This window comes from Drosophila takahashii, chromosome 3L, assembly GCF_030179915.1.
Source record: "Drosophila takahashii strain IR98-3 E-12201 chromosome 3L, DtakHiC1v2, whole genome shotgun sequence".
NCBI classification, from domain to species: Eukaryota; Metazoa; Arthropoda; class Insecta; order Diptera; family Drosophilidae; genus Drosophila; species Drosophila takahashii.
This window is the reverse complement of record NC_091680.1, coordinates 33,345,224-33,367,871: the sequence shown is the minus strand read 5'-3', so window position 1 is coordinate 33,367,871 and position 22,648 is coordinate 33,345,224. Positions and strand designations below refer to the sequence as shown.

The 22,648-nt window shown below is 37.5% G+C and overlaps 2 protein-coding genes and 1 long non-coding RNA gene across 5 annotated transcripts in view; 2 read left to right on the top strand and 1 right to left on the bottom strand.

Moving 5' to 3' along the window:
* Snap25 (Synaptosomal-associated protein 25kDa) overlaps positions 1 to 22,648 on the top strand; it is a 510,490-nt gene that overhangs the window by 182,761 nt on the left and 305,081 nt on the right. The gene's annotated exons all lie outside the window — the stretch shown is intronic.
* On the bottom strand, positions 913 to 4,921 carry LOC138913202 (uncharacterized). 2 transcript variants are annotated; one of them, XM_070215944.1, is made up of 3 exons: positions 4,850 to 4,921; positions 2,419 to 2,551; positions 913 to 1,190 (listed from the first exon to the last, which is right to left on the bottom strand). In XM_070215944.1, exons 1-3 carry the CDS (start codon positions 4,902 to 4,904, stop codon positions 1,034 to 1,036), a joined length of 345 nt encoding a protein of 114 aa, XP_070072045.1. In that variant the 5' UTR covers positions 4,905 to 4,921; the 3' UTR covers positions 913 to 1,033. The 2 variants fall into 2 exon arrangements, 1 of the variants encoding a protein (XP_070072045.1); XR_011418860.1 differs by lacking the exon at positions 913 to 1,190 and having other exon boundaries at positions 2,357 to 2,557; positions 4,850 to 4,883.
* Positions 10,526 to 14,524, top strand: LOC138913157 (uncharacterized). Its single transcript, XR_011418789.1, has 3 exons — positions 10,526 to 10,912; positions 10,969 to 11,034; positions 14,098 to 14,524. It is a non-coding gene; the product is annotated as an uncharacterized lncRNA (long non-coding RNA).

Genomic DNA, 22,648 nt, shown 5'->3' with positions numbered 1-22,648 from the left:
ATTAATGTAAGGATTTGTGTCGAAAAATTAATTTATTTTTTCTGTTCTGTGCAGCTGATAACTTACGCAAGCAATAAGAATTTTAGGATTTTTTTATGCAAGTTTTTATATATTTCTTAAGTAGTTTGCTTAGGACAATATACAGTTGTTTTTACGGAAATTAAGGAAAAAAGTTATGATAAAATCTTTTCTCGGCTTATAGGCTACAAAAATGAATTTTATATATGTAAAATAAAAACCAAATATAAAGGTATGCTTAGTTTTCAATTTTAGTTTCCGCAGGCGAAGCTGCGGGCTACCGACCCTGCTAGTTGTACATATATACATACATTTATGATTTTTCTAGCAAACGTTGGAAAAGCATACTTGTTTCTATAGCAAAAGCGGGAACTTTAAAATTCAATTACAAGAGCACCATGGCCGACCGCCAAGTTCTTTTTCACGTAAATTCTTAAGAAATCGAGGTCCACCGAGGATAATTTTTACGCGAATTTCGGGGGTGAGTATAAAGTATTACCAAAACCACAACAAATGTACTCCATTTTAGATCGAAGGATTAGTGTCTAAAGATTCCAATAAAATTTTATGGAAATTATCTCTTGTACCCTATACCGTTAACAGCGAAAGTAAGTTTCGTACTGTTATTACCCCAGTATTGGGGCTAGACCAGTTTAAAAAGTATATTGACATTTTGCAACGTTCCTCGAAGGCTTTACAATTGACTTCAAAATGATGTAGAAAAAAGTTATAGCCAAAAGAACAGCCTTTCCAATGGCTATGTCTAATCAATCATTTCCTCCGATTAGTCCCCCTTCTCCCCTATTAATCCGCATATCCTGCATTTGGACTTTGATGGACAGTTCTTTAATATACATATGTATTTTTTTCATGCAATTGATGTAAGCGCTTTGATCGCCTCATAGCGCTTCTGAACAGACAGCTCGGTGAAGACCTTGCAGCGGCCAACGTAATCATTGTTTGAGCAGCAGTATGTGCAGGAAATTGCAGTGCTTAGGAACGTATTTGAAGCCTGTTAGTGCTTGGTCTTCTGTGGTGGACGGTGATCCAGAGCACGGTGGCCATCCAGAAATAAAAGCCTACGATTGACAATGGTGCAGCAATCATTCCACGTTGCCAATTTCTCGTAGTATTGCCATTCATCGTATTTTTTTTTTGGTTTCGTTATCAACCTGTGACAGAAGAATGTGAATCATACTGGCATCCATAACACAGGTCAACATGGGCATTAAAGTATGTTAATATAGACGAATATAAGCATATCTGCATACTTCGTTTTCGCGTTTAACGAGTGGTATTTGTGCAATCGAAGTTTGAAAAAAATAGCAACATTAATTGTTTTGATTTAAGATATCTTCGACGGTCTTTGTCCAACTGTATTAAAACCTATGCCAAAAAATGGCTTAGATGCCCATCTACATAATTGCATTCAAGGTTCCATTATTATTTGAGTCAATCAAAGCCTATGAGCCATTGAATTGATTTGTTCACCTCTATTCACAACCAACTTGATGCGGTGAACAGTCTTAAAAAAATACAAGGAAAAATATGTGCCGTAAAATATTTGACAGGCATCTAGAGACGACTTTTCCCGAATTTTTGAGATAACACCCACTATTGTACTTCGAAGGATGGAATTTATAGAATTTTTTCCGTAAGAACGGGAAAAGTAGCAAGTATTTTGAAATTCCATTTTACATAAATATCTGCAACATTCGTAGAAATTTGCCTTTCAATTTGTTTAGCAGTAGGCGCCGAACATCGAAAATTTGTATTTTCAAGGGGTTAGTATGCCTGTCAAATATCTCCCCCGACAATTTTAAGGCTACGCCACTGTTATCTTTAAAAAACCTACTGTGTGAAGTCACGACCAACTCGTTACGTAATAGTTACTTAAAAATACTTGTTACTTTTTACGTTCTTATGAAAAAAATTCTATAAATTCCATCCTTCGACGTATAATGGTCTTATTTATCTTAAAAATTCGGTCAAAGACGCCTCTAGATGCCTGTCAAATATTTTAGGGCACATATTTTTCCTTGTATTTTTTTAAGCCTGTTCACCGCATCAAGTTGGTTGGGAATGGAGGTGAACAAATTACTTCAATGGCTTATAGGCTTTGATTGACTCAAATTATGATGGAACCTTAAATGCAATTATGTAGAAGGGCATCTAAGCAATTTTTTGGCATAGGTTTTATTACAACTAAGCACAGACCCTCGAGGATATCTTAAATCAAAACAATTAATGTTGCTATTTTTTTCAAACCGCGATTGCACAAATACCACGCGTTAAACGCGAAAACTAAGTATGCAGATATGCTTATACCCGTCTATATTAACACAATTTAATGCTTAAAGGGCTGCACCAAAAACATTTGCTGCTACATTGTCGATTAACCTTTGTAATGCGGTGGAGTCCGGATGTTTCACCGTTGGCATAGCAAACAAGCTATATATGCAATCTGAAAGGCATTCTACTGCCTTTTTGTAGTTGTCATCCGTAGCCTGAAAGGATTGAACAACCTCGAGTGCTGAAACTGACAAATAACTCAGAAGATAACTAAGGTAATACTATATAATATATATAATATAGTATATATTAGCGGGCTCACCCCCGAAATTCGTGAAGAAATTATCCTCGATGGACCGCGATTTTTTAAGAATTTACGTGCAAAAAGAACTTGGCGGTCGGCCATGGTTCTCTTGTAATTGAATTTCAAAGTTCCCGGGTTTGCTATAGAAAACAAGGGTGCTTTTCTAACATTTGCTATAAAAATCATATATGTACCCTTTTCCTTTTTTTTATCAAAATAAGACTAATTTAAAATTCCAAACATCTGAGTAATTGGTATTATAGGGAACTAGTCCTCACAACCGCGTAAATATGATCCTCGATGGACAGCGATTTCTTATGAACTCTCATAACCATGGATGACCACATGTGTATTTTTATTATGATAATCAGAAGAAATCGCGGTCCAAGGAGGATTATATATTTAAACCTTTCCTTGAATTTGTTTTTCTGAGCGACACAACAACCCTTATTCAGCTAAAACTACTACTACTAGGCCAAAAAAATTTGAGAAAAAGTCGCGCGAATTTCGGGGTGAGCCCGCTAATATATAGTAATAAAATAAAAGAAAAGCAATCATTTGGTGAAATTGAAACCGAACTTCGCACGCAAGCAGAGCTCGTAAAAAATGGTCTCATAGTGCTTGTGGTCAGAAAAAAAACCCCTCACATACTGACCCCATACGAAGCTGTCAGAGAGAGATCCTAAAATTTCGTTTGCCCCTCTGTTGCTCCCTGCTCAACCGACCCAGCGGCGAACAGGCGAATGGGGTCTGGAGAAAAAATGCATTACATGTAAAGAAAATGTAACCGATTACAATCGCTGCTTTTCGTTAGAGAAGTTGTAATCAGGGCTCCTATGACTTCGTTTTTTCGTTCGCTAACGATTTCCCTTCGTCAAAAATCACAAACACACATAAAAATTATTGTCTATGTGTTCGTTTTTCGTTTCCCCTCCCTCACGTTTGAGCTTCGGAACTTTAATAATAACAGCATGCATTCTAAATATAGTTTGACGAACTAAAAAAAGCACAGACAATGGCCGAGCGGTTAGCCTTTCCATCCATTATACAATAATACCCATGTTCAATTCCTACATGAGGAAAGAATATTTTTTGTTTTCATAAATGAACATGCATTACAACTCAGCATACGTTTTTCAAATTGTATGTTGAATTTTCTCTAGTCCGTCTACATTTTGCATTACAATTTCGGAAAAGTATATTGAATTCGTAATGGAGACCCGAAGGTGATTCGGCCCTAGCATACTTTTCCCATTACTAGTAATGCAAATTTTCTCCCGACCACATTACAAGGCGGCCATGCCTATGGCAAAGTAATCCATGTTGTAATCCATTGTTTCTCTATTACGAGAGGAGAAGTAATGCATTCGTAATCCATTTTGTAATGGCAATTTTCGCCGCTGGGGATGACCGATTTGGTTTGTTTTGGTCGGGTCTGTGCTCACCCGAGACCCTTTTCGTCGTAAATACTCGGAAAAGGTCTTTTGAGCATATTGTGTGCTTCACGTATAGCTCGGAAAAAAGTTTTACACAGCTTGCTTTGTGGCTCTCGTATAGCTGGATAAAAATTTGAAGGCTTTTTCCTCACCGAGCAGCCTTAATGATTCTCAGGGGTCATCTCTCTTTTTCACCATTCTGGATGGTCCAACCTATACACGGAAATTGAAAATTGTACTTTGTTTCATGGTCGCCTACCATTAATGACCAACAAAATTAATTTTTATGGCTAAAATGTATGTCACCTTATTTGAAGATAGTTGCGAAAGTCGTGCTAGTCCTACCTGCATAACAAATAGCAGTGGAGTGGTCATTTTCGGCGCTTAATTTCATCCTGATCAAGAGACATTAAATCTTTAACAATTTCAAAGCTTAATTTGTAATATGAAATATATAAACATGAATAAATCTCTGAATTAATAGAATTGTAAGGATAAAATTTGGTCAGTAGCAAATTCCACCCAGAACGGATTGACCTAAAAATCTAGAAAAATCAAATTAATTCGGAAATAATTATGCGCAGAGTGTGACAGAAAGATTAAAACAAAAAACAACCCCCCCCAAAACAATCGATTTGTTTTTTTTTAAATTTTTTCTTTTGCCATTAAAATGGCCATTAAAATGGTTTAAAAATGTGATGTTCATAATCTTATGGCATTCCCGCAAATAACTGCATTTAAATTTTTTGGAGATTCAGCATCCTTAACTAAGTCCCCAATATTTTCAAATTTGGCTAACCTGATGTGACGTCACGGCCTCCCCATATGTTTGTATGTATGTTCTGCTGGCTCATGTATGTATGTATGTATGTCCTGCTGTCGCACTTTAAGTGTGACCGCGCAAGGGGAAAATGAAAATACCACAGCCAACACATTTAAAACGAAACTAGCACACTCATAACACGTTTAAAATGCGCGTTTAAAAAATCTATTATATCGCAAATCGATTCTTTTGCGCCTTTTTCTTAAGTAAACGTTAAATTTTAAAATATCGGCAGACCTTACAGAAATCCCATTAAGATGAACTTTACAGTTGAAATTTTCCTTAAAATTGCTTTTATTATACCCTTGTAGAGGGTATTATAATTTCAGTCAGATGTTTGCAACGCAGTGAAGTAGACGTTTCCGACCAAATAAAGTATATATATTCTTGATCAGCACCAATAGCCGAGTCTATCTAGCCATGTCCGTCTGTCCGTTTCTATGCGAACTAGTCTCTCAGTTTTAAAGCTATCGCGATGAAACTTTCCCGAAAGTATTCTTTCTATTGCAGGTAGTACATATGTCGGAGCGAGCCGGATCGGACCACTATATCTTAAGGCTCCCATAGGAATATTCAAACCAATATAAGAAAATTCATTGTAACTTTGTAGGAAGTAGGCGTTTTGATTCTTGACTACTTAAAAAATTTAAATAAATAGAAACGCTAAATCTGGAATCCCTGGAACTGCACCGAGTGAGCATTCTTTTATTTGCAAGGGTAAATAAGCTTCGGCTGGCCGAAGGTAGCTTCCTTTCTTGTTTTTATAATGCAAACTAGCAGGTCCGGTAGCCCGCAGCTTCGCCTGCGGTAATTAAAATTGAAAACTAAGCATTAGGGTGGGTCGATTTGGGACCCCAAAAATCGTATAGGGGGAATGAAATCTTTAAAGGATTCTAAGCCATATTGGCGAACATACTTATGGTCTAAAATGACGTTTGACCCCCCCCCCAAACGCGAATGAAAAATACTGTTTTTTTGAGAAAAATATCATAGTAGTCAGCGCGGAAATTAAAATTGAATACTAAGTAGAGCCCTGCATGAATCAACAGTTTTCGAGACATTTTATGTTTCGAAACATTTTTACAGTAAGATTCAAATGATTCGAAACATCTACAACAGTGTGATACTGACGATTCGGTCTCCAAACGTGACTTATAAACAAAAGCTGTAATAGATAATTTTGTATTAGCAGGTTTGGAAATTAAACAAAATTGTATTTTAATTTATGGTTTTCACAAATATTTTATTTTATGTTGTTTCACTAAAATTTAGATTGCTGTTTAAAAACATAATTTCATTCACCAAGCTCGGATTGTTCCCTATGGTGCTCCTTTTTTCACTCAGCAAATGCCTTGCTCGTGAAAATGCCCTCTCCGATGAGGCGCTACTGGCGGGTATGGCAAATACTTTTTGAGACAGTTTATATAGCGACGGAAGTTGCGATTTGCTGCTCTCCCACCACGTCAAAACATTAAATTCGCTAGTATATGGAACTTCCATATTTATGTATAAATTAATTTCATTATTGATTCTATCCTGTGTATTATTGCGGTTTTGTTGTGGAATATATTCCATGAAAATATGTTCTATATTGGCTTCAACGCCAGCATAGTTGGTATTATCAAGGTACTGCTTCATCATTCCCTTACAGATTTCCATTGTTTCCTTTTTATCCTGGTCGCTGAATTTTATCATTTGATTTGTTGGAGGGAACAAAAAATGGGCCAACTTGTGAAATTTTGTAATGTATGGAGAGACCACATTGTCCAAAGCGTGCTTCAAAAATGTTTCGATTTTTTCAGCGATTTCTGTAGTTGTAGCGTTGTCGCTACAAGATTTTTTTAGTTTACCAATATATGGTATTACGAAATGCAGAGTAGGGTGTAATTCTCCCTCAAAAACCTTAGAAGTTTCTTCAAAGGGCGTTAAAACTTTAACTATTGAGCTCAGATCCCTCAAGTTAAGGTCCATAATCCTCTCAAATTCATTTTTCCGGACTAATATAGAAGTTATTTCATGCCAGTTTTCTTCAATAGATTTAAGGGTATAAAATATGGTATTCCATCTTGTAGGACAGACACTTTTCAAGCTGGAGTTTAAATTTACATTTTCTCCTGACTTCTTAAAATATTTTACTAATTTACTCGATTTAGATAATAGTAGTTCTAGTTCAGGGTGGATCTTGAACGCTTTTTCAATTATGTTGTTCAATAGGTGGTTCACACAGAATAAATGATCATACCCTCTAAAACCTGCTACCATATTAGATCCTTTTTTCTTGAATTGTTTGGAGGGCCTAGTTATGCAAAATTATCATGGTGACTCTTTTATTAAATTTCAAAATATACTCACAGAACTGCTGGAGCCACTTGGCAAATCAACGTCCATTTTGGAAAGCACTTTTAGACAAACAAAATAAACTGATATACTGTTAAAGCTAGGCCTCCCCAATGTTTCGAAACACCTTAGAATGTTTCGAATCATTTCCAGACGTTTCGAAACATATATACAGTTGACATAAGGGATTCGTATGTTTCGAAATATTTAAGCATACTGTTGATTCATGCAGGGCTCTAATACTAAGTATACCTTTATATTTGGTTTTTATTCTATATATAAAATTCATTTTTTTAGCCTATAAGCCGAGAAAAGATTTTATCATAACTTATTTCCTTAATTTCCGAAAAAACAACTGTATATTGTCCTAAGCAAACTACTTAAGAAATATATAAAAACTTGCATAAAATAATCCTAAAATTCCTATTGCTTGCGTAAGTTATCAACTGCACAGAACAGAAAAAAGAAATTAATTTTTCGACACAAATCCTTACATTAATTTTCTTCATACCATTAGTACTTTGGCCAAAACATATTGTTTAAATATAGAATTTAATACTGGGTTGAGCATGTAATTACATTCCAAATCGATTAGCGTGCAAATCTAACAAATAAACTTGTTTTCTTAAAAAAAGTAGAACAAAAAATTTCTAAAAGATAGATCTCTCTCGAAAAGATAGCTCTCGAACAACAAATAAAATAATTTTAAGATTTATGAAATTAGAGGGTATATTATTTATAGGTAACGAAAAGGTAAATAAAAACCAAATACTCTTGGCGAATTAGTTAACGGGGGCTTTTGGAAGGTATCCACAGTAGACAACTCTTATAAGGGAAAGCAATATTTATGCGAAGCAATGTTTTGCTTTATGTATTTGACTAATTTAAAAAACAGCAATAAGAAAAGCAATTCCATATTACTGCATTTTACAATTGATATTTTCCTGCAGTATTTTTGTTTCCATTAATTTTTCACATTTATTAGAATTATATTAATAATAAGGAAGGCAGGTGGATTGGGATGCCGGGAATAAAATTGTTTAAACATTTCCATATGTTTAAACAATATGAGACACGTGTAAGAAAGGGTAAGAGAATCAATTGATTTGAATATTTAGTTTTTTTGAATACTTTCAATGCTATTTGCATTTTAAAACATACAAATCTGTAAGAAAATGTCTTCGATCTGTTGTAGAAATGTAAATGCCATTTTTTGTAAGCAAAAGGATATCAGTATTATCATTAATTTGAATTTAAGCGAATCTAACTTCCTTAGTCCGCTGCAATGCACCCACTCGCACATACCTAGGGATTGTGTTTATAAAAAACTAATTTTGTGGCTTATATGTATTTCGTTCATGTGTGTGTGCAACGGAGCGAAATAATGTTTTTTACAAATCAACAATTTGTCAATATATCAACGTTTGAAAACTAATAAATAGTTTGCTGATCAGTTTTTTGCATTATAAAAACAAGAGAGAACGCTATAGTCGGGTGCCCCGACTATCAGATACCCGTTACTCAGCTAAAGGGAGGAGATGAAGATAAAAACGTTGATCCGCCGTAACTTTTCAACGAATGCTCCGATTTAAAAAAATTTCTTCTACATTTCGATAGGTATTCATAAACACAATAAAACTGCATTTTTACTTTTCCGAAATATTGAAATTTGTAAAATCGTATATTAGCGATTGTGGGCGTTAGAGGGGGCGTGGCACCCTTTTGAAACAAACTTGCGCTGCGTAGGAACTCCTAGAATCTGTATGCAAAATGTCAATCTTTTAGCTTTTATAGTTTCCGAGATCTCAGCGTTCATACAGACAGACAGACGGACAGACAGACGGACAGACGGACAGACGGACAGACGGACAGACGGACATGGCTAGATCGACTCGGCTAGTGATCCTGATCAAGAATATATATAGTTTATAGGGTCGGAAACGCTTCCTTCTACCTGTTACATACTTTTGCACGAATCTAATATACCCTTTTACTCTACGAGTAACGGGTATAATAAAAGGAATTTCAAGGAAAATTTCGACTGTAAATTCATCTTAATGGGATTTGTGTAAGGTCAACTGATATTTTAAAATTTAACGTTTACTTAAGAAAAAGGCGCAAAAGAAAAGATTTGCGATATAATCGATTTTTTAACCGCGCATTTTAAACGTCTTATGAGTGTGGTAGTGTCGTTTTAAATGTGTTGGCTGTGGTATTTTCATTTTCCCCTTGCGCGGTCACACTTAAAGTGCGACAGCAGTGCCATGCGCCAGAAGAACATACATACAAACATATGGGGAGGCCGTGACGTCACACCAGGTTAGCCAAATTTGAAAATATTGGGGACTTGATTAAGGATGCTGAATCTCCAAAAAATTTAAATGCAGTTATTTGCGGGTATGCCATAAGATTATGAACATCACATTTTTAAACCATTTTAACAACATTTATAACAGAGAAATGGCAAAAGAAAAAATTAAAAAAAAAAACAAATCGATTTTTGGGGCACTTTGGGTCTTTTTTTTTGTTTTAATCTACGTCACACTGCGCACCTAATTATTTCCGAATTAATTTGATTTTTCTAGATTTTTAGGTCAATCCGTTCTGACCAAATTTAATCCCTACAATTCTATTACATCAGAGATTTTCCCTTTTTGTCAAAATAAGACTAATAAAAAATTCAAAAAATCTGAGTATTAAAGGGAACCAGTCTCCATAACCGCGTAAAAATGATCCTCGATGGACAGCGATTTCTTAAGAACTCTCATAACCATGGATGACCACATGTGTATTTTTATTATGATAATCAGAAGAAATCGCGGTCCAAGGAGGATTATATATATTAAAGTCTTTTCTACCCAAAACCAAACATCAAGATAGAATTAGTTTTTCTCAGCGACACAACAATCCTTATTCAGCAAAAACTACTTGTTTAATATTGAACAAGAAAGACTGCGCCGCAGTTTGCGGATATAGGATTTACTAACAAAGTTTCTTAATTTCCGATTAAAGCGGTACTCGCTAACTAGAGGCATCGCCAAAATTTATCGCCAGTTTATCATGCATAAGGATGATAGGCGCTTTCAACGGATTTTATGAAGACCCGACAAAGATGAAGCAATTCAGACATATTAATTAAAAACAATAACCTATGGAACGTCAGCAGCACCATATCTAGCCATCTGCGCACTTCATCACATCGCTCATCTCTATGAAGGCCAATTTCCTCACCGTGCGGAATCTCTTGGTAACGACCTACTGACCTAATTGATGACCTACTAACGGGAGCAGACGAGATTGAGGAGCTGCAGCTCAAGAAGGATGATATCGTTCAACTACTCGCCAAAACAGGGTTACAATTAACTAAGGTCAGCAGCAACTGGTCTCAAATCACTCCAAGTTCCAAAGGGAAAGTTTTTATTAGCCTAGACGAAAAATACGTCACAAAAAGTCTCGGAATTGCGTGGCAGCCTAGTGCGGACGTATTTCTGATTCGATTCAAGGGTCAACAAACTCAAAACTTCACGCGCCGATCTATCCTATCAGTCGTAGCCCGCTTGTTTGATCTTCTCGGTTTCAAAAGTCCAGTAATCATACGCTGCAACATTTTACTACGGGATCTTACGCTACAAGATCTCGACTGGGAGACGTCCATCGACGAGGATTTGAAAGCGCGGTGGAGGAAACTTCTGGAAGATTTAAGTAATTTAACTCTGCTTTATCCACACTACTCACTTAATGAATTCCGAGGTCCATAGATTTTCTGATGCGTCCAAACGAGCGTTTTTGGTGTTGTATCTACATTAGTGCTGGGTTGCTAATAAGTGAGTGAACAAAAAAGAGTTGCTCACTAAACTGAGTGAGTAAACATGTTCCTTCGATCTTGTTCTTTATTGTTTACTTGTTCATTTTTGCTCACTTGCTCCTTTTTGTTCACTTGCTCAGTTTTGCTCTCTACAGACAAAGAGCTGTTTTCTCAGAGCCAGTGAAAAAGTTAAGGACAGAACAAGTGAGCAAGTGAGTAAGTGAACAAGTGAGCAAACTGAGTGAGTTGACTCATTGGGAAAAAAAGAACAAGTGAACATGTTCACCCAAATGGGCAGTTTTTACCCGACACTACTAAAGAAAGTGATTGAGAGAGAGTTGGTTGGGGAGAAAATCGATTCTGCCGCGGGTCTGCCGGCGTCACAGTTGACTCAGTGCTTTTTTAGCGCTCGGGCTGAATTCGGGAACTGCAGGGTATATTTACAAATACAGTTGAAGACCTATTTTTGTCTCGATCGCACCTTCAACATACAAAAGTTTTTATATCTACATTTGTGAGGAAAAATTATTACACTCATCATTAAATATACTTTCTAACATTTTCTGATTAGGCCCGCCCTAGCAAACTTTTCCAGCCTTTTTTCCTTCACAGTCATTTTCTATTGCAGCGTGCCGAATCAGAAAATTATAGAAAGTGTATTTAATGACGAGTGTAATGTCACAAATGAGGTGTGTTTATTTGATATCAGAAGTTTTTGTTGGTTTACTTTTGCTCTCAGGAGCTAATATATACATTTAAATTTAAATTAAATTCATTGTATTTAAACATAAACGCATCGATACTGACCGGTTGTGTTTTATCTGAGCTCTCCAAATTACCTTTCAATCGTGGTTACACCTAAAATTGGAGAATATCTTTCTAAACCCCCTGCTTATCACTTCACGCACCGTATATAAACATTACATCGCGCCAATAAACATGTTCAATTGAATTGCAATTCGTCTGCTGTTGCCACAAAGGGCTTTGCTGGTGCTTTGTTTTTGTTCTCTATCGCCGTTTGTCGCGTATGTTCTTTACAACCGCGCTCCAATTGCTCTCTTAAGTGTCCTAACGGTCCTCTCCGTGCACTTCACTTTGAGCGCTTCGTCTCGCTCATCGCCTCTTCTGCTCTGGATCTTCGAATTGGCTCTCCGAATCGACGGCTCTCCCGTCATCGTATCTGCCTCTACTTGGTGTTCTGCATGTCTCTTTAATCTCCCACTGCCTGCTCTTCTGCATGTTTCTCTTAACTGCCTGTTAACTGCATAGTGTCCCAAAAATCACTAAAATGAGTGTCGTCATCTGTTCCGCAAAGAAAGGCGAGTTCAATGGTGTTATTATTGGAGTTAATTATTTGTCTTGTTGGCTTTGTGACAATTGCGCTCATGTAAAATGCGCAGAAATTGGTCAAAACGGCCGTGTAGTTGCTTTGATCTCGAAGAGATGCGGCTTAACTTGGTTCCGCCCTACCTGCCTTGTACTTACTCAGGAGATGAAAGCCTTCTTGAGGCAAACAAGGAAAGAATTTTGTAAACAACTGACTAGCAGCTTTGAAATCTTCTCAACTATGGAGACTCAATTTCTCGACTGTAAACTTCTAAATGAATCACCAAAGCGAAAGATTGCGAATAATAATAAAAATTCACTGCAAATTCCATCTCCCTGCATTGCTGCCGTCACCTATTAGTGCGAGTCTGAATTCAATCTTGACTGTATACAACTCAGCTGGACCTGGCACATCGGGATTGTAGTCTAGCTTCGCCTTTAACAACACCTCACATGGATCTGAGCCTGGAGCATATGGATTGCAGCCTAACCAAAATACCGGTACGACTGCAGAAGGCTCTTCAACTCCTCAACACTATCAGGCGTGGCTCCCAGATCCAATGCGGCGGATCTACCTCTCGGGGCATTGCACCTAATAGGTCGGTCTTTGTTTCTCGTCTCAATCCGGAAGCCACTGCTGATTGTGATAAAAACTACCTGTACCAAATTGGGTGCACAACCTAGTAGTATAAGTGTCTTTACATTTAATTTCAAGCAACCACGTGATATCTCTTCTTTTAAAATTACTCTTCCAGAAACTATGTTTTCCAAAGCTTTACATCAGCAAAGGCGCATCTCAGGATCCCAATTCTGTTGATGCAAAAAACTAAGTCGCTCAATATCTGTTGCTTATCAGAGTGTTCGTAGTTTTTTGGGGAAACTAAAAAGAGTTTACTCTAACAGCACCTTACTGGATTTTGACATTATTGCTTTAACTGAAACCTGGCTCAACTCAACTGTTAAGGATCAAGAAAAATTCGTTAACAAGTTTGCTATTTTCAGATTAGACCGCCCAACTCGTTGCCGTTGCGTTCTAATTGCCGTACTAAACTCTCATTCTTCTGAACTGTTTCCTTATTTATTTATAGCAGTTAAAATTACTACCGATAAATGTAAATTAATTCTTACTTGCGCCTACATTCCCCCTGGCTCTGATCCTGCTATTTATCTTCATCACCTTTAAGCTATTTCTGTGGTTTCTTTAGCTGTTCGCGACGCCGATCAACTTATTGTCCTCGCTGATTTTAACTTACTTCATCTTTCATGGCTTCCTAACTCAGACCCTAATATTTTATTCCCTGAAAATCAACATGAATTTGTTGATGGGTAAACTAATTTGTCACTTGGACAAGTTAATTCCATAAAAAATTCTAGAGAATGGATCCTTGACCTTATTTTTTGTTAGTGATGTGTCTGTGGCAACCGTTTCCAGATGCGATCCTGTTTCCACACCGGAAGACTTGTACCATCCTGCTCTATGTCTAAGCGTTGATATACATTTTGAAACTGCGAATCAGTCTGCCTCACAACGCTGCGCTGTTGTTGCTTGAGCAAAGTTGCTAAACTAAAATCGTTGTCTTTACTAGTAGGTCTAGCGGTTACAAAAATTTTATTTAACCATTTTGCTAAGAATTGATGAAGCAATATGTGAAGAATTTTTTATTCAGAAACCACGTGTATTCTGGCGTACAGAATTTTTTTAATTTAATGAAATTCGATGATCCGTATATCACAAAGCTCCTGTATGTTTCCTTAGTTCGTCCAACGCTGGAATACTGCTCATGCGTATGGTCTCCACAGTATGAGCACTATCAAGACATGATTGAGTCCGTTCAGAAGCAGTTTCTCCTATTTGCCTTACGTGGTTTGAACTGGGACTCTGGAAGCCGACTACCTTCCTACAAAGACAGGCTGCGACTTTTGAATCTGCCAACTTTAAAGCATCGTCGAATATGTACTGGCGTGATCTTCCTTCACAAGCTCCTTACTGGCGGTGTGGACTCACTTCACCTGATAACGTCCATAAATTGGAACGTTCCTTCTAGACCAACTCGTCGATTTCGGCCATTAGCACTGGAAATTGACAGGTCAAACTACTCCCGTTTTGACCCATTCCGAGTTTTATGCGACAACTATAATGAATTGTACCACTTATTATCCTATGAGTGTTCCAACGATGTAAATTCAACCAGAGTCACTGCGTTCCTGTCTTCGGCAAATAATCAATCATATTGAAAATTTCTTGTATATTTTTTAAGTCCAATGAGCTGTTCATAGCTTTATATATTAAATAAATAAATAAATAAAATTCCCCTAAAAAATACTTAACTTAAAAATTAAAAATTTGTAAAAATATTTTTCTGAAAGATATTAAGATGTCCCACAAAGTTGCATACCAAATATTTAAATATCTCAAACGAGTCTCAAGTGCTGCATAACTTAAAAATCGGAGTTTAATTAAAAAAATGATTTCTAAAAATACATTTTTTTTTTGGACATGTGGACAATATGACAGCGGTGTCTTTAAATTTGACCCATATTGGCCTGTCACGTTTCACGTGGAATTACTATAAGCCAAATAAATAAATACATTCGTCATTACAAACACTTTCTAAAATTTTCTGATTCGGTCCGCCTTAGCAAACTGTTCCAGCCTTTTTATACCCTTGCACAAGAGTCAAAATCTGCCAAGTGGGCCACCCCTGTTCCGAAGGTCCGATTTTCATCGAACTTTTTTACTTCTCCGGTTCACAACGACAATATAAGAACTAATTTGAACGGTTTTTCGAAATTTTGAGTTTTACCGAAATTATAGGGGTCGAAAAATGGAATTTTTGACACTTTTTCGAAAAAGTTCCACTCAGTCATTAATTCATAACTTCGGAACGGTAAGAGATATTTTTATGATGTTTTCACTAATCGCTCAAGAATTATTATGGCTTTCCATAAAAAAATGTAAATAAAAAAAATTAAAATTGACTTTTCTTAAAAAAATATTTACATTTTTTTTAGTTTTTATTTTTTTTAGTGTTCTTCACCAGCTATAGAGTTTAAAACCATTTAAAAATGAAGTTTGATTCATTACGAAAAAGATCAAAAAAAAAGAGGGGCCCGGCCAAAGGTTTTTCGCAATATCGATTTGAAGAAGGGCGCACAGCGGTTTCCCATACAAAACGACAAAAAGTCCCCCATTGACAGCTGTAGTCGGCTGACGCTACGCTCGCTACGGCATGTCTTGACCAGCCAGTTTTCACGAGCAAGCCGTTTTTCTTCAAATCGATATTGCGAAAAACCTTTGGCCGGGCCCCTCTTTTTTTTTTGATCTTTTTCGTAATGAATCAAACTTCATTTTTAAATGGTTAAATGGTATTCTTGAGCGATTAGTGAAAACATCATAAAGATATCTCTTACCGTTCCGAAGTTATGAATTAATGACTGAGTGCAACTTTTTCGAAAAAGTGTCAAAAATGCCATATTTCGACCCCTATAACTTTGGTAAAACTCAAAATTTCGAAAAACCGTTCAAATGAAGTTTTTATATTGTCGTTGTGAACCGGAAAAGTAAAAAAGTTCGATGAAAATCGGACCTTTGACTCAGAGGGTATTATAATTTCAGTCAGATGTTTGCAACGCAGTGAAGGAGACGTTTCCGACCACATAAAGTACATATATTCTTGATCAGCACCAATAGCCGGGTCTATGGCCATGTCCGTCTGTCCGTCTGTCCGTCTGTCTTTCTGTCCGTCTGTCTGCCTGTCCGTCTGTCCGTTTCTATGCGAACTAGTCTCTCAGCTTTAAAGCTATCGCGATAAAACTTTCCGAAAGTCTTCTTTCTATTGCAGGTAGTACATATGTCGGAGTGAGCCGGATCGGACCACTATATCTTAAGGCTCCCATAGGAATATTCAAACAAATATGAGGATTGTAACTTTGTAGGAAGTAGGCGTTTTGATTTTTGACAACTTAAAAACAAAATTTAAATAGGTATTTACTTTATCTGCAAGGGTATATAAGCTTCGGCTGGCCGAAGGTAGCTTCCTTTCTTGTTCTTTTTCACTCCCCACATGGAAAATTTTAGAAAGTGTATGTAATGAATTTAATAATTTTTTGTAACAAATGTTGATATCAGAACTTTTGTATGTTGAAGGTGTGATCGTCACTAGTTTTGTACCTCGTTAAAAGGTGTTTTTATTTGATATCAGAAGTTTTTGTTTGTTTACTTTTGCTCTCATAGGAGCTTATAAAAAAGTTAAAAATAAAGTAAAATAAAATGGTTTTGTGCATAAGTTTTTAACTATACAATATACATAAATAGTGTTAATAAAGCGTTTATTGTAACTCAAAATACGTGTAATATGAGGTATATCACAAGTCTGTATCTTAGGTATTTTGCAAGCTTACGAAATTTAACTTATTTAATTTGCATCTCTTCTTCTATCCCGGTATTAAAAACTAATATTTTAGCTCATCTGCTTCTCTCCTAATTGCTTCGTTACGCTTATTATGTGTTTTATGTGTTCTTCCTCGCGAACTCGCATTTTTGCCCAAATTGATAAAAGGGTCGTTGGGCCACTTGTTTGCACTGCTTGTAGTGCATCAACGTCCATCATATATATTTTGGGAAGAAGAAAAAAATCTTTTTTGGCTATAACTTTTGTATGGAGCATCGGATTTTATTATATGACCCCTCATTCGACGGGTATTTTCAATAGAAAAACAACCAAAACATTGCGTGGGGTCATTTATCCCCACCGGCCCCAATTGATTTTCTGGGAGTCTTGGTATTATACAAATTTAAAAAAAAATGTATCACGTTTTACCTTTTGCCGAGCCAAACTAAGTATGTGGTATTTTTCCCATATTTTTTTGACGCTGTTGGGGCCTGTAATTTTTTTAAACTCATAGCACCTATTTGCAGTCCCTGCAAAAAATACCAATCGGTTTTTACAATTTTGCTCATTAATTGCTCATTGCAGCTGACATAAATCTGTCCTGCTCGCACCTACGTAAAAAAAAGCTCTAATACAGTGGTGGTCACGAGTTTAGCACACTTTGCTCGCCCATCGTATTTTCGCCATATCTCCTTTCTCGTTAGAGATTTCGACTTTCTGTTTTCACCCACCTTCGTGCTGGAAATAGAGCAACTTCCACTGTTAATATTGTCCCATTCGCTTTTACCGTTCTTCTTTGGTGATATTTTAACCTCCAAAATGAGCTGGACACGAGGTTAGCACACTTTAGCACATTTATACCTTTTCACCCTTCTGATCATTTTTTTTCGACTTTTTACTCCTTATTGTTATTAGTGAACCTTAGTAAGGTACAAAAATAAAGAAACGAAAAATTTAGATAAATCACAGGGACTCTGGTACATAAATAACTAAAATTATCTAAATATCCCATTTTTAGGCAGGATAAGTGTCCTAGTTGATCCTTGTTGGTCCTAATCAATTATATTTACTTGTTTTACTTAAAATTAAACAATTATAAGATAATGCGGTTGAAAACATAGAGCTGGGACCTGATACAGTGACTCCACATTGCATGGCATTTCAGCAGATCCTGGTTTTCGAGTCCTTTCAAATTTTCTAAAAATCTCCGGACCACATATTTTTGTAGCCAATCAAAAGACAAAAAAAATGAGGTATATTTCATTAGAATCGGTTAACAACTTCGTAGGCAAAGGCATAGCAACACTTTGATATTAAGATTCAAGTTTCGATTCTATGAAATTTTGTATGCAAATCGTGCTTTAAGTTAAAGCTGTAATGTTTTTATTTAGAACTTTATGCGTGTCGCAGGAAGTTGTTAACCGATCTTAATGATATATACCTCATTTTGTTTGTCTTTTAATTGGCTACAAAAATATGTGGTCCGGAGATTTTTTGAAAATTTGAAAGGACTCGAAAATCAGGATCTGCTGAAATGCCATGCAATGTGGAGTCACTGTATCAGGTCCCAGCTCTATGTTTTCAACCGCATTATCTTATAATTGTTTAATTTTAAGTAAAACAAGTAAATATAATTGATTAGGACCAACAAGGATCAACTAGGACACTTATCCTGCCTAAAAATGGGATATTTAGATAATTTTAGTTATTTATGTACCAGAGTCCCTGTGATTTATCTAGATTTTTCGTTTCTTTATTTTTGTACCTTACTAAGGTTCACTAATAACAATAAGGAGTAAAAAGTCGAAAAAAAATGATCAGAAGGGTGAAAAGGTATAAATGTGCTAAAGTGTGCTAACCTCGTGTCCAGCTCATTTTGGAGGTTAAAATATCACCAAAGAAGAACGGTAAAAGCGAATGGGACAATATTAACAGTGGAAGTTGCTCTATTTCCAGCACGAAGGTGGGTGAAAACAGAAAGTCGAAATCTCTAACGAGAAAGGAGATATGGCGAAAATACGATGGGCGAGCAAAGTGTGCTAAACTCGTGACCACCACTGTAAGTGAGCCGAATAACCGCATAACCGTTGGATACCTACAAACCAATGATGATACCTAGACGGGAAGCAGCCAGGAAACCCTTGTACTTCTGCTAAAATCACGCAAGCAGTAGAGGACCGCTAAATAAAGGAGAACCTCGACTATCAGAGCATAGAAAATATTTAAAACCCTGAACGCATCAAGTGGGCGATTAACTCCTTTAAGCCCTTCAAATCACCCGGCCCTGGCGGCTTTTTCCCAGCCCAATCGATACAACCCTACCTTGGTTGACGGTCATCTTCCACGGCTGTCTGGCACTGAATTACCAGATGGCTGGACATTAAAGAAATATTTATACCAAAGCCCTCTCACACCTCTCTAAAGGACTTCCGTCCATTAAGTCTCTCCTTCTTCTTGTTGAAGTCTCTGGAATAGCTAATTGACACCCACATGAGACTAAGTACCAACCCTAGCCTACTCTCCAATGCACAACATGCGTACCAAAATGGCAGATCAGCAGATACCGCCCTCCATTCCTTAGTATCTTGTATACAAAGAGGATTCCGAAACAAGGAAGCCTTCTTAGACATTAAAGGCGCTTTCAACAATGTCACCCAACGGCTATCACTGGCGCTATGACGGAACTGAGCATTGAGAGTCCTATAGTAGACTACACTACCTTGGTTGACGGTCATCTTCCACGGCTGTCTGGCACTAAATTACCAGATGGCTGGACATTAAAGAAATATTTATACCAAAGCCCTCTCACACCTCTTTAAAGGTCTTCCGTCCATAAAGTCTCTCCTTCTTCTTGTTGAAGATTCTGGAATAGCTAATTGACACCCACATCAGACTAAGTACCAACCCTAGCCTACTCTCCAATGCACAACATGCGTACCAAAATGGCAGATCAACAGATACCGCCCTCCATTCCTTAGTATCTTGTATAGGAAGAGGATTCCGAAACAAGGAAGCCTTCTTAGACATTAAAGGCGCTTTCAACAATGTCACCCAACGGCTATCACTGGCGCTATGACGGAACTGAGCATTGAAAGTCCTATAGTAGACTACACTACCTTGGTTGACGGTCATCTTCCACGGCTGCCTGGCACTAAATTACCAGATGGCTGGACATTAAAGAAATATTTATACCAAAGCCCTCTCACACCTCTCTAAAGGACTTCCGTCCATAAAGTCTCTCCTTCTTCTTGTTGAAGACTCTGGAATAGCTAATTGACACCCACATCAGACTAAGTACCAACCCTAGCCTACTCTCCAATGCACAACATGCGTACCAAAATGGCAGATCAACAGATACCGCCCTCCATTCCATAGTATCTTGTATAGGAAGAGGATTCCGAAACAAGGAAGCCTTCTTAGACATTAAAGGCGCTTTCAACAATGTTACCCAACGGCTATCACTGGCGCTATGACTGAACTGAGCATTGAGAGTCCTATAGTAGAGTAGGGTAAAGTAGTGTACTCCACTATGGGATCAGCATAATCGACTAGGATCATTAGTAGAGGAACCCGCACGGTGGTGTAATTTCCCCTCTACTATGGGTTATAGTTGTTAATAAACTTCTATCACTACTAGAGGAAGTGGGAAAAAAAAGTGGGGGCCTATGCGGATGACGTGATAATCCTACTGCAAGGAAAATTTCCTCAAACTCTCTGCAACTTGATAGAGACATGTCTATCCACACTCTCAAGGTGGGTGGACAGCGCGCTGCGGACTGGGTGTTAACCCAGAAAAGACCGAACTAGTTCTATTTACAAGGAAGTACACCAAACTCGTCTAACCCTTAGCAACCAAGCAAAGTATTTAGGTGTCACGGACACGTAAAGCGGCTAAAGCACTCTTTGCATGCAAAAAAGCTATAGGGAGAAAGTGGGTCTTCTCTCCCGTAATAGTCCACTGGCTATACACTTCAAAAGGCAGACCCATAAATCTCTACGGAAACATCGTCCGGTGGCATTTCCTTGAAAAGGATTGCAACCTAAATAATCTACACAAGATCCAAGGCGCAAAACTTTGCATAAGTGGGGCGCTTCGCACCACCGCGACTGAAGCATTAAACACAATTCTCGACTTTGAACCTATAGACCTTCTTTCCAAAAGCTGGGTATCAGAAACAGCGCTGAGGCTCCATAAAGCAGTGGCATGGACAACAAGCTCGTCGGGTCACTCTACTATACTAACAAACCAGAGTTACATACCACACACATCAGACTCCGTCCCACCCATAGTCAACTTCGAAAAAAGATAAAGGGCTCTCATATTCACCAGCACAGACTGGGACCACCTCCCTCACCAGATCGAGAACGCAGTCAATGCATACACAGATGGCTCCAAGCTTAACTTGCAAACAGGTGGGAAAGTTTTCTCGCCTGAGCTAGACATAAAAAACCCATTTCGACTACCAGATCACTGTAGTGCGGAAGTTATGGCAATCCAGGAAGCCATGTCTCACCTGGATACAACAAAACACTGCGACACAGACATCTTCATCCTTTTGGACCCACAGGGCCCACAACAAACATCTAAGCAACTATCTATGAATGCCACAAATCTCTTAACGAGATGGCCAGTCATCTCAGAATCAACCTCATTTGGGCGCCTGTACACCAAAACCGCCGACATCTTTCGCGATAAGGAGACGGTGGTCATGCCCATAGCTACCTGTAAGTTTCTCCTCAAGCAAAAATTGCACACCCTCTCCAATAACCGTTGGAATACGATCTCAACATGCCACACTTCCAGGCTAACCTGGCGTAATATTAGCCCGAAAAGAACAATGCAACAGGGTATACATTTTCACTCTTATTATTGCCCTCACGGGCCGACTGTCTTTTAGGGACACAAGTGCGCAGGCTAGGACCCGACTACTGACGTAGTTGTAAACAGGTAGAAGAAGATAACATTGAACACCTCCTATGCTTCTGCCCAGCGCATACAAGGCACAAGCATCCTCAAACTTCATTGTTTCCTAAAAAGAACCAACCACTAACCCATGAGCTAGGGAAAATGGATCTGTTCTGGGATCATATGGTAACACAAGGGTCCCAATGCGGCTTAGGCCACTAAGGTGGAGGTATATCCAATCCTCAACCATACCCACCTAACCTAAACTTTAGCATCTCAAAACCTAAAGCTTGAACCAAAGATTTTGAAATATTTTAGCTTTAACTAATTACACCAGTTGACAAATACACGCCTAAAAACCGAAATTAGTTTTATAACTTCTACTGATAGAAGGTACTTTGACAAAGAAAACAAGCTATTGATCATTACAAACCACCAATTAATTAATTTGATGTGCATTTTTGAAGCTTCCGAAGCTTCTGTTAACACAACAGGGCTCTAACAGGGCTGTAATGCCCGTTTTTCCCAACGTAAAAGGTGTATTTAAAATCGAACCCTGGATTGATTTTTGAGTTGATGGTCTTATTAGTTGGCTTAAAGATGTATCTTTAAGTAGAAGTTATAAAACTAATTTCGGTTTTTAGGCGTGTACTTTTAATGAAGCCATTTATACCAGCATTTTGGCGTTTTTTCCAACTTTTTTAACTTTGACTAATTGTAGCTTCTAAACTAATGAATGGATCTCAATGCTGCGATAAGTAAGTTAGAGGGCATTCTATTACCTGTAAAATGTGTCGATGGCCGAAATCGGTTAATCACAGCTCGAGTTAGAAATTAAAAAAGTAACAAAAACGTTACCATACAAAAAATTGTAAGTCCCCTTTTCTTGATCAGAAAGATGTACCTTACCGGAAAATAAAGGTTTCATGAAGTACGCATTTCACCATTTTTTTTTTTAAACTGGTGTTATAATAAGTTTAAAGCCCAAAAATGTTGTCGTTTTTTCATTA